This window comes from Pelobates fuscus, chromosome 9 (genome assembly GCF_036172605.1).
Source record: "Pelobates fuscus isolate aPelFus1 chromosome 9, aPelFus1.pri, whole genome shotgun sequence".
NCBI classification, from domain to species: Eukaryota; Metazoa; Chordata; class Amphibia; order Anura; family Pelobatidae; genus Pelobates; species Pelobates fuscus.
In genome coordinates this window covers 50,705,533-50,722,834 of record NC_086325.1, presented here as the reverse complement: position 1 = coordinate 50,722,834, position 17,302 = coordinate 50,705,533, and the positions used below count along the sequence as shown (strand labels likewise).

General features: G+C 39.7%; 1 protein-coding gene across 1 annotated transcript; it reads left to right on the top strand.

The window, feature by feature from the left end:
- Positions 1–284: 284 nt before the first annotated feature.
- LOC134573674 (aristaless-related homeobox protein-like) lies at positions 285–14,550 on the top strand. Its single transcript, XM_063433456.1, has 5 exons — positions 285–504; positions 5,020–5,344; positions 6,479–6,524; positions 10,589–10,875; positions 13,951–14,550. The coding sequence occupies exons 1-5, from the start codon at positions 342–344 to the stop codon at positions 14,177–14,179; spliced, it is 1,050 nt and encodes a 349-aa protein (XP_063289526.1). The 5' UTR covers positions 285–341; the 3' UTR covers positions 14,180–14,550.
- The last annotated feature ends 2,752 nt before the right edge of the window (positions 14,551–17,302 follow it).

The following is a 17,302-nucleotide window of genomic DNA, read 5'->3' as shown; positions in this document are numbered from 1 at the left end:
TTAATGGCTGCATATAGTTCAAATCCCTTTTAATGGACCTCGCAGTTGAATACACAAGTAAATTACATTCTGACAGAACAGGGCATTAGCAATTAGTTACAGTACAATTCCCTCTCCCTCTCTGTGGTGTTGCTCAAACACTTTCAACACTTACTGAATAAAAAAAATAAAAAGATGTCACTGTAAGTCCCACCCAGTCCTGACGACATGTGTGAGTGATGTTGAGAAAAGGATGTGAGGGACACCGGCAGGACCAATGAGATTTCCACTCCTGGAGAATGTCCCCAAGTGACAGCTCGAGGCAGAGTTACTGCTCCCACACTGCCCAGGATAGAGTCACCATGTATACACCAGCACCTTCAGCTGAGGAGACCAGCAAAGTGTCCCAACCTGCTGCACAGCATCTCCTCACTTCACATTTCATAGACAGAATCCTGGGGAGGTCCAGGAACTCAGCAGGCAAAAAGGAACCCTCAGGAAACTTCACCCATGACTCATTGGATGGTGAGTAGAGCTCTGAGTCTTTGGGCTGTGTGTTGGGCTGCAGTTTGGGGGGATGTAGCGTGTAATAAAGGTATCATGATACTGAGGTGTAAAGTGTATCTGAATGTAGTCCTGCAGACTAACAGCACGGTCTGTAGATACACTTGTTACAGTGCAGTTAGGAATGCATGTTTTTGCACAAATCAAATAGGGATCGTTTTAAAAGATGTATCTTACAGGATATTGATTATAGTAAGCAGCTGTACGTACACTTCCTCGGGCTTCACTGTTAATAGTAAGATCTGGTCCTTTTAACAGTGACCCCTTAAGGGGTAAATGACCCCTGCAAAGAGACTCTGCTAATTATTGGGAAGAAGGGAATTATCTGATCAGCAAACATGCTGTGTTAGGATTTACAGTTACAGTTGGGGCTGGGATTAGAGTTTGATTTTGAAGTGAATTTGAAATTTAAGATTAACATAGCCAAGCTGGAAAACAATCTTTAAGCCTGCTATGCTTTCAGTTCAACTACTCTGGCTTGAAATTTGAAATTTACTTTGATTTCACTTTGAATTCTCACTTTACTAAATAACTCTGATAGTGTTATGGTTGGCATTATGGTAAGTGTTATTATAGGAGGGTTATTATTAGGAGTAAGGGTAGTGTTCGTAATAGAGTAATGGAAGAAATAAGAGTTTTAATGTTTGGCCAGCACCAGGAAATTTCTTGCCCCCCCCAGAGCAGGATTTTAAATATAAGGTGACCTTATATAGACAGCTATGTCCCCAGGGACTATTCAGGTGTCCCAGGACTAAATATTGCTTGGTTACATATATATTTCAATATGTGGAAAATGAAGGATAGCTCCAATCTGGTAACTTGTGTAGGGCCCTTTGGGATCTTAATCCTTCTCTGCTTCTAATGAGGACAGCGCATGGTCAATTTACCATGTGCTCATGAACACTGTGGGGTAGAAACATAGAATGTGACGGCAGATAAGAACCATTCGGCCCATCTAGTCTTCCCAATATTTCGTAAATACTTTTCATTAGTCCCTGGCCTCATCTTAAGTCTATTATAGCCTTATGCCTATCCCACGCACGCTGTGAGAGACATGGGCTCGCTGAGCGTCGCAAGTGCATCGGCTTTGGCGCCAGGAGCGATCCCCTCGAGGTCAGCTGTTATTCTGAATGTCCATGCGGCCAGTGTTCCAATTGAAACACTTGTCCGTGATGACATTTTTCGGCGGGAACGAACCTATTATATAAGCTGTTCTGAGATAACAGCTTAGTGCCAGCGGAAACAATAGTGAAGTGGGCACCTGCGATTTTGTGCTGAAGTTGCTTCCCCAACCCACCTGCCTATTCAATTGGGGGAGGTGTTGGTTTTTTATATGTTTACGTTCTGGCTATTTAGGGCAGAACTATGGTGAGTCATCATAAGGTAAATCTCTGGGTGATTTTGAGACCGGAGAGTTATCTGGTTTTCAAAGTGATTTAAGTTATTGTTGCAGTGTGTTTATAAACGAAAGAAAAGAACACAGTGTGGTTTCTTATGTATATGGTTTTAATGATAACACCTGCAGGGCACAGGGTTGTTCAAGATTTGTGGGAGTTACAGTCCCCGACATCAACTATTTCATCTGATGCCCAGGACTGATTTAATTCAGATAGTTCAATTAAAAAGGCAGCAGCTAACAGCTAGATGTTTAGCTAATTTGTAGAATTGTTCCGATTCTAACGGAGAATAGGGGCCCCTGTAGTGCACAGTGGCAAATCATGCATTATTCTTTATACATAGCGGGCATAAACCACACGGATGATGTGACCACAGAGATTGTAAAACATGAAATAACAACAAAGTCTCTGCTTAATGATATACGTTATTTGGATGTGCTAACATTCAAATTTTCCTTTTTAAAATCTTTGTGTCCTTTAACAAGAAATTTTATAATTCTTTATTTTTTCCATCTTGGTAGACATAGTGATAGCTCGTTAGCATATTAACTTGTGCAGAAGCCAAGTAACATGTCATGCATTTGAACATTGTTATATAATAAACAACCATAGACACTGCACATTCATTGTAAGTCATATCTTCGTCACCATCCACCAAGGAGTTTTGAATTAACTCTGAACAAACACTAACTTGTGTCCCGTTCTATTTCCAACACGTTTTTTCACTAATGCTGACTTGTGATTTGCCCTCTTCTCTATACCACCTTAACAAGAAATTTTAAAATAGTGTTCTAGAATAGTTTGTTGTATCCTTGTTTATAAAACATTGGCCTCATTGTTAGACTAGCTAGGGTAACTTTGTAACTTGTTTAATAGAGGAAATGCATTAAAAAACTGACAGTGCGTAGCATTACTTTTTATATTCAATACATAACTTGAATCTTTAATTGCCATTTATCATGGCAATTGAGAATTCAGACCATGCATAATCTTAGCATACAGTCTGCTGCCGTTAACCCCTTCACTACTGCATATTTCTTCGTGTAGCACTCAGTTGAAACCTGTAATTAACAGATTAGATCTCAAAGTCAATACAGCAATTTGCCTTATTTAATTAAAGTTACATTGTTTGGTTGCTTTTTGCTACAAATCATTTTTTTTAAATGAAACTTTGATTATTCATTTATGTCTTCAATCTTTACAGAAATATTGGAGGAAACATTTTTTTTGAAGGATTATATGATACCATTTTTACAGGATGTACACGGCCTTAAAAAATAGTTCAAATGAAAGAAAAATCTGTTACATGCAATAGGGTTGACAAAAATAAATTCTGATTGTGGGTATGTGCATCTACCAAAATGATCGAAGGATATTATAATGCAACCTGTACGTGGCAATAATGTCAAGATAGAGAAGGTACAGCTATCAAATAAACAGCTGAAGAAAAGGGTCTTGTTTGATTTTAATCCTTCAGCTGTTTAGTCGGTTGCTTCCTAATTTGGGACCGTTACATGGGATGGAAATATTTAAGGATATCAGACAATGGAGCTATTTACTAAACAGCTCTCTAATTTGGTGCTCGTAGATAGGGTAGTCCCACAAAAGAATGCCAAATTATGGAGCTATCTACTAAACTTAATTTTGATCTTTCAGTGTTCTGAATCAATGAAATGACCGAATCAAATGGGACAATTGCATCCATCATGTGATTTGGGACTTATTCGGTTCAGTCATTTGTTATTAAGATGAACCGCCGAATCAGTTAATTTTTGTCTAGTAAACAATGTCTAGTAAACAATGTAATTCTCTTATGCACATGATGTAAATTACGATACTATGTATGTTCCAGACAGTAATCCAAAAATAATGTCCTGTGTACTGCAGTGGCCAGACCAGAATTTATTGTGTTATCTGGTGTTATTAGTACAGATATTAGTGCTTGGAGTTGTAAAATGACTAATGGATTTTAAATCCTTACTTGTCATGTTTTGTGGTTTTCCAAAAAATGTATTAAAGGACCACTCTAGGCACCCAGACCACTTCAGCTTAATGAAGTGGTATGGGTGTCAGGTCCAGCTAGGGTTAACTAATTTTTTTATAAACATAGCAGTTTCAGAGAAACTGCTATGTTTATCAATTAGTTAAGCCTTCCCCCTATGTCCTCTAGTGGCTGTCTCATTGACAGCCGCTAGAGGCGCTTGCGTGCTTCTCACTGTGATTTTCACAGTGAGAGCACGCCAGCGTCCATAGGAAAGCATTATGAATGCTTTCCTATGTGACCGGCTGAATGCGCGCGCAGCTCTTGCCGCGCGTGCGCATTCAGCCGACGGGGAGGAGAAGAGGAGGATCGGAGGAGGAGAGCAGGAGGAGATCTCTCCGCCCAGCGCTGGAAAAAGGTAAGATTTAACCCCTTTCCCCTTTCCAGAGCCGGGCGGGAGGGGGTCCCTGAGGGTGGGGGCACCCTCAGGGCACTCTAGTGCCAGGAAAACGACTATGCTTTCCTGGCACTAGAGTGGTCCTTTAAAGGAACACCGTAGCATTGGGAATACATATCTGTATTTCTAACACTGCAGTCCCAAGGCCCTTTATCAATTAGCCCCAGCGCCCCATGTAAAATAAAAAAAATTTAAATTATAAAAAATTTAAAATAAACTCATTATGGGATGTGGCTTGACACTCCACTTCTAAGCCTTCTATTTAGTTTAATATTGGATTTTGGGAGTAGATCTGGGGAGGCAGGATGTCAGGCACTATAACAACTTCAGTAAAACTAAGTTGTTAAGTGCCTACAGCAGGCATAGGCAACCTTCGGCACTCCAGATATTTTGGACTACACCTTTCATGATGCTTTGCAGGCATTATGGGTGTAAGAGCATTATGCGGGATTTAGTCCACAACATCTGGAGTGCCGAAGGTTTCCTATCCCTGGCCTACAGTGTCTCTTTAAAGTCACATGTTAACTAAAGTTATGCTAAATTGAGATGTTTTCAGCAATGTACTATATATAATCTACTGATAATTAATTTTCCTACAAAATATAAAGCTAGCCAATTTATAATATTTTCTTTTATTTCAGTTTTGGAAACAGACGCACAGCTTTCATCAAGGTTAATTTGTAATGCAGGAACCAATGTCCAACTCATGGCGGAAGATAATGTTACAAACAGGCAGCGAGGGGACAATGGGGACAGCTCAGTGGTGGACTCCACTAAGGAAAAGATTGATTCTGAAGAAAAAAGGGACGAAAGTTCTAAACGCTCCTCTAGTAGCTCTGAACTCATTATGCTTACTGGTACAGTGAAAAGGAAGCAACGTCGGTATCGAACAACCTTTAGTAACCAACAACTCGAGGAACTCGAGAGGGCATTCAGGAAATCCCACTATCCAGATGTTTTCACCAGGTCAATATATTTTGACTGTGATACTTATTTTGGCATTTATATTGTCATATATATTTAGAATGATAGGGGAATACACAATGTATGTTTGGACATGCCATGCTTCCAACCAGCCTTTATGGTCCCGGTTATTCTCAAATATTCAATATGGAGGTTAAAACTAAACTGGCAAATCCCTAAATCCGCATAATTAGGATAGTTGATATGTTATCCACTGTTAGGTGCTAATATTCATTTAAAAATAAGGATACAATTTTTTGTAAGAAAGTATTATGAGTTCAGGAATGCTGAGTTCTGAAATCTGATTTACACCACGAAATAAATTAAATTGTTACGTTTTCCGTAAATATTAACATTTAAATGAGTAGGTTAAAAGAACACTCCAACAGTATAAAAAAATTAATTTATGTATAATTCTAGAATGTTGTAAATGGCATTTAGATTACTCGGCCTCCCCTTTCCTGTAATTTAAAGCAATTACTTACTTTTAATCTCATGGGTTAAATGGTCTCCTCTCCACTGTTCAGCTCTATCTCTATGAGCTTTTCACCAGTTATGATCTCCCAGCCAGTTTAATGCTTCTCAAAAAGAAATATTTTTTACACAGTAAAGGAGTTTAAGCATGCGTGGGATAGGCATAAGGCTATCCTAACTATAAGATAAGGCCCGGGACTAATGAAAGTATTTAGAAAACTGGGCAGACTAGATGGGCCGAATGGTTCTTATCTGCCGTCACATTCTATGTTTCTATGTTTCCATGAGAGAGCACATGTGCAGAAATTGCCTTACTGCTCCGGCATTGCGTCATATCATTGAATCCAGAATAAGAAATTAACATTGATACCAAAAATTCTCCAATAACTACTGGTTCCCTCTTCTTCCAAGAAAGGATTAGAAAGATATGACAGACGGAATCAGTTAGAGCCCAAACACAAACTGATCCCAGAGTTCCATCCCAAGCATGCTTTGACAAGCAGTTTATGCAGAAAACAATATTTTAACACAAGGGCGTCAAACTAGTTGAATTACATTTCCAGCATGGTAATCTAAGCATTAAATTCTATAAATATCTATAGAAACATTTTTCTCTCGCTCAGCTGAAAAAGTAGTGACACGTCTGTCTTTTTTCTTGTACAGAGAGGACCTGGCCATGCGGTTAGATCTAACAGAAGCTAGAGTTCAGGTCAGTATTGTACATCTATCAACAGACATAATCAGAGTACATTCTACTTCACTATCCAGGCATTGCACCTTTCATTCCCATTCTCTCGTGTGTTCCCATTCACCTGTGCCCACAATGAGCATTTTACATGGCGATTAAACAAACACAACTTTAATGCATTGATTGATAAGCTGTATTTATTTATTGATTTTATTTTTCTTGCATGCACAAAAAAAGTGTGTTTTTCAGAGCCCTGTTGCCAGAAGCGTTTTTCTTTAGCCACGTCCCCTTATGCCAGAAAGACTTCCTAAAATCAGTTTACGTACACAGCCAGCCCATAGCAGCACTGAGTGACCTGCTTGTATTTCATAAATGAGAATACGGGGGAGCGGGATATTAAAGTGCAAAGTATACACACACAAAAAACTGTACAAAACCCAAAGTTAAAATACAGTGCAGGCCACCACAATCACAAATGTGAAGGTAATTATAGTTACCACTTTGATGAGGAAAAAGGAACCTCACATGAAAGAGACAAACATAAAGAGAATCAGAGTGCAAACTTTAATTTACAATGGTGGGTAAAAATGAATACAAGGAACCCTCACAAAGATATTGGCACAATTAAAAACATCAATTGTGCAAAAGTGCTTTTCTGCCTAAATTAAGGCTAAGTCCCCAGGAATATTTCCCAACCTGGCTGCAGACAAACAGAAACTACAAACATATAATGCTATCCTTACTATAAGTCTCCCTGGGTGTTCTCTACCTCTAATACATTTTGCTTTGTAGTTCAGATCGCTCAGTGCCGTCAATGACTGATCTGTGTGCATGCAGTGGCTTAGCATGGGTGGCGCCACAAGGGGCATTGCCCTAGGCACAAAAAACTTAGGGGTGCAGAAGGTGCAATTCTTAGGGGAGCAAAGGAAAAAAAGTAGTGATAATGAATAAAAAATAGAGCACCCTCCCCCTCACACAGAAAATCTCCCAATGTTGAAATATTCTACACAGAATTTCAACAAGATGGGGCATATAATGTTTTATGGTATTTTTCTTGCTAATTACAGCCATGCTGACCTCATGTAATCCTTATTGGTGAATTACATAATGCCTATTAATAGCGTGATTTTTGGTTTGAAGATACCGCCAGTATCTTCAAACGGGAAATCACGCTATTCATAGGCATTATGTAAATGCCTATTAATTGGTATTATACCAGTACAATGGTAACGGGCGCCTAGATAGCTCCGCTCCTCCTTCTCTACCTGCCTCGTCTCCCTGATGTGTGCGACACTGGTAGTTGTGTTGCTTAATTTTTCTAATCCAGCTCACAACTAAAGTAATGTGTATATGCATTACTTTAGGCGTGAGGATAATGAAAAAAATTATGCACCTATCAGTGTCATATACATCACGGAGGCAAATCGTGTAGGGTAGGAGGATCGAGGCAATCTAGGTGCCCGTTAAGGGACTCTTGGAGTGCTAACAGTTCACAGGTTAGGGGGCGCAATACTTGCCTTGCCCCAAGCACTGGCTACCCACGCTACACCACTATGTACATACATTTGATAAAGAAGTCTTTTACTGGAGTGAAGGGAGCGTGACTAAGGGCTGTATAACATGTCTGAAGAGGTGTGGATGAAATTTGCATGGGTGATATTGTGACAAAGGGAGACTTATGATTAGTTCTAATTAAAAGTATTTTTTTTAATTTAGTTTTAATTTTCTTTTGTCTTATCTTTGGGCTGTGTTTTTAGAAAGCCCTTGGAAAGATGAATGTGACACCCCATATGGTTATCTTTGATAAAAGCTTTGTTTTATATAATAGTTTATTTGTAGTAACTAAAGTCTGGGTTGGATTTATTACTTTGTAAGTTTTTAGACATGTTTGCAACTAATAGCTATATATTGTGGAATGTGTGAGTTATTAAAATCTCTTCTTTTTTAGTTGCTAATAAATCCTAATGGTGGGTACTGCCCAGGATACTCCTACCGCTGTCATACTGGCACCTGGCTGCTGGAAAGGGACATATTAGCCGCGAGGCAAACAAGGCATTTGCCTTGGGTGGCATTTTCCAGGGGGCAGCAAAAAAAGCTGCCCCCAGATGCCCAGGGCATTGCGGCTAACAGTCCAGGCAGGCGGGCGGCTAGGTAAAAATCTGTGCGGGCGGCGCTAGCGAGGGAGCATTTTCCCTCTGAGCTCTCTGCTCAGCTCCCTCACACGCCGCCCGCAGAGTGATGCCGGAGCCGGAATATGACATCATATCATAAAAACACAAGTGACTGTGTTAATGTGTGTGTGTGTGTGTGTGTTAATGTGTGTGTGTTAGTGTGTGTGTGTGTGTTAGTGAGTGAGTGTGTTAGCGTGTGTGTGTTAGTGAGTGTGTGTGTAAGTGAGTGAGTGTGTGTCTGTTAGTGTGTGTGTGTGTGTGTGTGTGTCTGTTAGTGAATGTGTGTGTCTGTTAGTGACTGTATGTGTCTGTTAGTGAGTGTGTATGTCTGTTAGCTAGTGTATGCGTGTATGTAAGTGAATGTGTGTGTATTTAGAAGGTGGCGCGGGGGGTGGTGCGGGGGGGGAGGGGGGGGTGAGTTTTGTCCTGCCTAGGGCAGCACAGAACCAGGATACACCATTGCTGCTGGGGTCTTTTAAGCCTAATAACACTTTTTATTTAGAAAAAAAATATTTTATTTTGTGTAAAAACTAGATTTGAGCATGCAACAAAACCCAGAATATTAATGAGGCTAAAACTTATAAATTGCATTATAGTTGTATTGGTTTTTGGAGTGTCCCTTTAACAGAGATGTGGAAACTTCCAGCTATGTGTAGCACGGTCTGTGGTCTGTTTACAGGGGTATATCCTGGCCACAGATGTACAGTATGATACTGATATATTGTCAAGATGTGCAATGTATTTACAATAAACTATGTTGTTTCAAGGCTCAATATTTGTAAGTCAAGACGCTTTAAAGTGGTTTGACTTCTTATTTGGGGCCTGCCAGGTGGGGGTCCCTGCCTCCACCACAATCTCCAGAGAACTGGAAGTTCTGAAAGCGAACTTCCGCTAGCTCTCCTGAGTTAAGCCCTGCAATACAGGGTTTAGCTCATTGTGTGAAAGAGATTAGTTGATGGAGACTAGCAGGTTAAATAAGGACTCTCACTTTCTATGTGTGAAAAAAAGATCATTAATTACATACATATATTAACATATTTATATATTTAAATATAAACAAAATACTCTTAACCAGAGAAAAATCTGGCGAAGAGTACAGTGAGGGTTACAGGGGTACTAAAAGGGCTTAACCCTAAAGCCACAGCACCAAGGGACTTGGTTATTCGAATCCAGAATGGGCAGGATAAATATGCTATGATAAATGCAATTCGAGGACACTTTCCATATACATTTGAAAACATGTCCCTAACATTTTACGCTGATCTATCAGGGGGCATCCTGGCGTTGCGGAGTTCACTCCAACCCTTCACCTCCCTCCTCCGTGCACACAACACCAGATACTGGTGGCAGATGTCCCACTAGAGGTGGCGTTAACCCTGCAAGGTAATTATTGCAGTTAATCAGTAACTGCAATAAATACAATTGCATGGTTAAGGGACCTGGAACTATATGCACTTAGACCACTTCAGTGAGCTGAAGTGGCCTGGGTACCTATAGTGTTCCTTTAATGTTGTGGCTGATCAGTGTGTAATGCATGCAAAAAAGACATGCCATCTTCACTGTGTAGTAACATGTTAAAATAATTGTATATCATTTGTTTGTTGTAAAATGGATATGGAAAAATACACATTGGAGTTTATTTGCAAAACTGAGAATTTTGAAGAATTAACTAGGAAATTGTAAGATCTAAGTTGAAACTCTAGGGTCTCTTTATAAAAAAAAATAATAATTACAAAGTGTTATTCAATGAAGTGTTAATTGTCGTAATTTCAAGAACGCTTTTAAATTTGGGACTTAAATAGGTGAACTGGAAAACAATTTCCAGGTATGGTATCTTTTCAGTGTGCATATTGTATCCTAAATTTGGAAATTCATTTTTTCATTCCTGTGTCTTCCTATTTTGTACCATTAAAGGTGTGGTTTCAAAACCGAAGAGCTAAGTGGAGGAAACGGGAGAAAACCGAACTGATGGGCACTGTTCCTGGATTTGCTATGGGACATCCTTTGGGACTATATCTTGACGTCCCTTTAAATCCCAATCCTCTTGTGGATCCTGCCTGGAAAACAGAACCTCTGTCAACCGGGACATCGCCATCTGCAGCTTCTGCCTTTAGCACAGCTCCGTTGGGACCACTCGGACTCAGTAATCTTTCCTGGACCTCCTTTTTCAGGAACCCCATTCTGAGTCCTTACTTTGGAAGGTACAATAATGTTTTATTCAGGGGTCACATCCTAAAATATAATTATGAGAACTCATCAGGTTTGCCACCCTTGCCCATCCGTTAAGTAACTCATATCATCCCACTCCTGACTATCTCAAATTTGTTGTTAAAGTACCTTATTCTATACCCTCCTGATATCCTCCTTCTTTTTGTATCTTGTTTTCTTATTTTGTGTAATTTTAAGGGTCACCTTTGAGTGGGGGGGGGGGGAGGCTTTCCTGGGTGCCTATTGGGCACTGTGGAGAAGGTCTTCTCCTCGAATTGCAGTAAAACATGCAAAAACAAAGAATTTTACTTAACTGGAATCCAGTGCCAGGCGAAGAAGTTCCCGGTGTTGACGTCACATCGGCCACACGTGGTCCAATCAGAGGCTTCTCATAGAGAGCAGGGTGTGGAGAGGATGAAGGAGGGAGAATTTTTCCCACTTCTTTAACAGTGGTATTTGGGCGGAAACACCCACAGGGAGGGAGGGTGGGAATAGAGAACTAGCTTTCCCTTGCAGGCAGAGCACCTCTGACACGCGCGCTGACTACAGATGTTTTTTATGCACAGAGTTGACATTGACAGCCCGGAGCAGACTCACGTGTAGATAACTCAGTATGCGCAGTGTTTCAAGCCTAAATACTGCACATACTGACTTATACCTCCGTGACCACTTCAAATCACTGAAGTGGTCATGGTGGTTGGAATAACCCTTTAACTACCCCTGTTTGCAGGTATTCATCTAGAATTAATGCAATATATAGTGTAAAACATAGAAATAACAATTTTTGTACAATGCTAAAGACATAACAATATCACGAAAAATATTATTTTTGCTAGTAAAATCAAAGAACATTACTAATAGTCTATGAAACACCCATCAATGTTTCCTCTCTATAGAATAGAGCCTCTACTTCCCATGTCACTGTGTTGTGTATAGAATAAAAAGTGTAATGGTGGATGTTTAATAGTCAAATAGTCAAAATATGAACAATTAAAATCAACTCACACAGCTTTATACACATTCAACATAAAGAGAACAATTCCATTTTAATCACTTCTAACTTTTTTTAAATGGTTACTCCAACCCTCATATATAATTTTTTGTAAATAAATGATGCCCTGTTGGGTATTATTCTTTTGGTCCCCCGTCCTAATTGCTACCAAAAAGTCGTGTTTCTTACCTGAAATCCAGCGCTCTTTCCTGACTTCACGCCTGCTGTTGCGCGATGCAGCCAAAGATTTCTCATAGAGAGCCTTTGATGTGACCATCTAGATGGCTCTGAGCAAACGCGTACTGAGGGCTGCATGGAGGGAGAGTGGGGGAGACATGAGACTAATGCAGGATTAACACAGGACATTCAGGATTTAAATTAAGGTAAAGCACGTCTTTACTTGTTTCTCCGCAACTTTCAAAATACCAACTTCACTCTATGAATTTTCCTGTGAGCAGTGTTCTCCCTTCACAGTAAGAAGTGTGTAAAGAGTGCAAACTTAGTTCACTCAGAAAACTTAGTAAATTCCTCTGGATTACCACTGGACTGAAGACCAAGTTTTATTAAAATTACTTTCTACTTTTTGGTATTTGCTGAGTACAAAAATTAAAGACAACAGAAACAGCAAGGTATGCTGGATCAATGAAGAGATGGATAAGATATTTCCTAATGGAAAGATTCAATGATGTAATGTGCTTTTGTGGAAATTCTATATAGTGCATAAGAGAGATCAGAGAGAAACATATATATTTTTTTTCTGCTGTAACCTTAAAGGAACACTATAGCGTTAGGAATACAAACCTGTATTCCTAACGCTATAGTGTCTCTGTTTCTAATTTAATAAGTCCCTCCACCTCAGAGCATGAGAAGGTTACAGAAATGTTTACACTTACCTCTTTCCGGTGTTGAGGCTCTCTCGTTCCTGGCAATGTCTCCTCCTTCCAAGATGGCAATGGTGGGACCTAATGCACATTCTCGGCAAGTGCTGTGCACATTAATGCTTACCCTTGGGAAAGCATTGAATCAATACTTTACTATGTGGAAATTGAAGACGTTAGACGTCCTCATGCAAAAAGCTCCACTAGGAACCAGCAAGCGCCTCTGGTGGCTGTGTGGAAAACAGCCACTATAGAAGGCCTTAACCATGCAATGGAAACATTGCATTTTTTTTTTTTGAAACTGCAATGTTTTACATTGCATGGGTGAGGAACACTGCTCCCAGACCATTACAATGCGATGAAGTGGTCTGGGTGCCTATAGTGTCCTTTTAAGGAAACACTTCAGACACATAAAGCAGTTTAGCTTGCTAAATTGTAACTTTTATACATTGTTACACCCCCTCGGGGATTTCAGTCAGACAAATGGCCCTGTTATTTCCTGGCTTGTGTTACTCAGGTTAGCGCAACTCAAGAGGCAGCAATTACCCAGAGCACATTCCTTGCAAAGATCTCATTGAGCTGAATTGGGAAGTCTGATTGGACAGCCACAGAAAGTCTGGGCTGGGAAAGGAGAGGGCTTGTAAAGGCTGCAGACAAGAGATCGGCAGCTTTTGCAAAAAAAAAATTTAGATTTACTACTAAATAGTAATTTGTATTATTATTATTTTTAAATATATATTTGGGCAGGGGAGTGTCCAGTAATTTCTAAAAATGGAAACAAGTTTACCTTTAATAAAAGGATCATAGCTTCACAAAAAGATTTGTTGCCACTGGTTGTTCAATGTATATTTGAGGTCATACACAGGATTTCATTGTTTATTAAAGAACATTTATTTGGCATTTTTTTTATATTTTGGCTAAAACCATGTAGTTTAGATCCAGCAAACTGACCCAGTAATGAAGCACAAATATTGACAGAGTTTAGTAGTGAATTGAAGTGTCAAGTATGTTCCAATACATACGTCTGTTAAGTGAAAGGTTACTTTATTACCCCAGGAATATTCATAAGGGCCATTAGATGCTTGGAACTTAGCCCAGCTGTAAATATCACATGGCAGACCAGCATAGATAAATAACCATGCACCTGTTTTTGTGTGATCCGCAAGTCAATGTTTAATCTGTTACATTTCATTTTGCAGGTTCCTCAGCATCTTAAACCCTTTGGTGACATCGTCCTCGCTCTTGATGAAAAATCCAGTCTCACCAACATCAGAGTCCCAGTTTCCCCTTCTCCAAGATCCTGCTACAGATGAATGGAAGCCACCCCGTATTGCAGCCTTGAGACTCAGTGCAAAGGAACACTCTGAGCATGTTTCCTCTTTAAATCACCTCCCCAGCTTCCAAAATGAAAATAAAGACTTGAGTTAACTTCATTTGAAGAGGCTTACAAGTGGCACGTATGTGTCCTGTTTATGGACATCGCCAGATAAAATTAATGTCAGTGCAATTCTGATTACTTTTCTTGAGATATCAAACCCTTTATAAAACATATCTCTTCTTCAATAGTCTGACATTAGGAGGACAATCTTGGATTCCTAATTAACCACATGGAGAACATACAGTGAATCTGTCAGTGTGGGTTACACAAATATTTTGCTAACTTGCCAAGTGCCTTAGAATGCTGTGACCGAATCGGTACAACACTCCGTCTGGATTCCTGACATTAATCGTGTAAATTAGTCTGATTGGCTGGACAAAATTAATTTAATATGATGTAACATATTACATACAAATGTAAACTCTGCCTAAAGTGTGATGAGTTGTGTGACAATGAAGTGCACTTCTTTATATTATTGTGTAAATCTCTGTTTGTGTTAATGAAAGATTAGGCAATTAAGTTATTTTGAAAATTCATTAATTGTGTAAATTATCTTATTTTAAGAATAAAAAGATATAATCTATTTACTAAGACTGCTAGTGTGATTTAGTAATATTTCGTAAACTGGTAGCCAAAAAATGATTCTGCTACACCAAATATCGTTGTGATCAGCAACATCGGGAGTACATTAAGTAAAGGAATTTAGGAGAGCCTTTTCTGACAAAATCCAGATACCGTATATACTCGAGTATAAGCCGACCCGAATATAAGCCGAGGCCCCTAATTTTACCCCCAAAAACTGGGAAAACGTATTGACTCGAGTATAAGACTAGGGTGGGAAATGCAGCAGCTACTGGTAAATTTCTAAATAAAATTAGATCCTAAAAAAATTATATTAATTGAATTTTTATTTGCAGAGTGTGTGTATGAGTGCAGTGTGTGTATGAGTGCAGTGTGTGTATGAGTGCAGTGTCTATATGAATGCAGTGTGTATATGAATGCAGTGTGAGTGCAGTGCGTGTGTGTGACTGCAGTGTGTATATGAGTGCAGTGTGTGTGTGTGAATGGAATGTGTATATGAATGCAGTGTGAGTGCAGTGTGTGTGTGTGAATGCAGTGTGTATATGAGTGCAGTGTGTGTGTGTGAATGCAGTGTGTGTGTATGAGTGCAGTGTGTGCAGTGTATGTATGAGTGCAGTGTGTGTGTATAAATGCAGTGTGAGTGCAGTGTGTATATGAGTGCAGTGTGTGTGTGTGTGTGTGTGTGAATGCAGTGTGTATATGAGTGCAGTGTGTGTGTGATGCAGAGTGTGATGCAGAGCCTTGGTGGGGGGTGGGCATTTTAATATATTTTTTATTATTATTATTTTTAATTTTTTTTTGTTATATTATTTTTTTTATGACTATTTTTATTATTATTATTTTCATTTTTTTTTGGTATATTATTTATTTATTTTTATTACTACATTTTTTTGTCCCCCCTCCCTGCTTGCTAGTGTGCCAGGGAGGGGGGCTCCTTCCCTGGTGGTCCAGTGGGATTGGTAGTTCAGTGGGGGGGAGAGGGGGGCTGTGAGAGATGTTACTTACCTCTCCTGCAGCTCCTGTCAGCTCTCTCCTCCTCTGCGCCGTCCGGTCAGCTCTTCTGTCAGCTCACAGTGTAAATCTCGCGAGAGCCGCGGCTCTCGCGAGATTTACACTGGGAGCTGACCGAGGTGCTGAACGGACGGCGTGGAGGAGGAGAGAGCTGACAGGAGCTGCAGGAGAGGTAAGTAACATCTCTCACAGCCCCTGTCTGTATTATGGCAATGCAAATTGCCATAATACAGACTATTGACTCGAGTATAAGCCGAGTTGGGTTTTTTCAGCACAAAAAATGTGCTGAAAAACTCGGCTTATACTCGAGTATATACGGTATTTTATCAGATAGCAATTCATTACTGAATATATCTATATGTATACCGTCATGGAAAAAAGAAAGTACACCTCTTAAAATTATATGGTTCTACATATCAAGACATAATAACAAGCATCTGTTCCTTAGCATGTCTTAAAATTAGATAAATACAACCCTTCAGATGAAGGCCAACACATGACATATTACACCATGATTTTTTTAACTAAGCCATGTGTGAGAAATAAGTACACCCTTACTGCTTCCACCGGAATTAAGAGGATGAGGAGCAGACAGGTGCTGCTAATCAAATGCCATTAATGAATTGATCATTAGCAGAGGTGGCCACCTTTATAAAAAAACATAGGTTTAGCAGTTTGCTGGTCTGGAGAAATCAGTTATGTGTTAACACAATGCAAAGGAGGAAAAACATCAGCAATGATCTTAGAGAAGCAATTGTTGCTGCACATCAAACTGGGAAGGGATATAAGGCCATTTCCAAACAATGTAAAGTCCATCATTCTACAGTGAGAAAGATTGTTCAAAAGTGGATAACTTTTAAGACAGTTGCCAATCTTCCCAGGAGTTGATGTCCCAGCAAATTCACTCCAAGGTCAAACCATGCAATGCTCTGAAAAATTGCAAAAAACTCAAGTTACATCTCAGACTTTACAGGCCTCAGTTAGCATGTTAAATGTCAAAGTTCATGGCAGTACAATTAGAAAAGGACTGAACAAGTATAGTTTGTTTGGAAGGGTTGTTCTAAAAGAGCATGCTAGCACAGCTTAGGTTTGCAAAGTTGCATCTGAATAAACCACAAGACTTTTGGAACAATGCCCTTTGGACAGATGAGACCAATGTAAAGATGTTTTGCCTTAATGCATAGCGCAACATTTGGCAAAGACCAAGCACAGCATATCAGCACAAGCACCACATACCAACTGTCAAGTACGGTTGTGGAGAGGTGATGATTTGGGCTTGTTTTGCAGCCACAGGACCTGGAAACCTTGCAGTCATTGAGTCGACCGTGAACTACTCTGTCTACCAAAGTATTCTAGAGTCAAATGAGAGACCATCTGTCTGACAGCTAAAGCTTGTCCTAATTTGGGTTATGCAACAGGACAATGGTCTCAAGCACACCAGCAAATATACAACAGAATGGCTAAAAAAAAAAAAGAAAAGAATCAAATGCAATGGGCCAGTCAAAGTCCAGACCTGAACCCAATTGAAATGCTGTGGCGGGACCTTAAGAGAACTCTGCATAAACAAATGCCAGTAAATC

Bases quoted from the DNA above. Each gene is read 5' to 3' on its own strand.
- LOC134573674 (XM_063433456.1), top strand. From the start codon at position 342: ATGTATACACCAGCACCTTCAGCTGAGGAGACCAGCAAAGTGTCCCAA. The intron at 505-5,019 runs GTGAGTAGAGCT...CTTTTATTTCAG, and splicing joins CACCCATGACTCATTGGATG to TTTTGGAAACAGACGCACAG. The intron at 10,876-13,950 runs GTACAATAATGT...TTCATTTTGCAG, and splicing joins CTGAGTCCTTACTTTGGAAG to GTTCCTCAGCATCTTAAACC.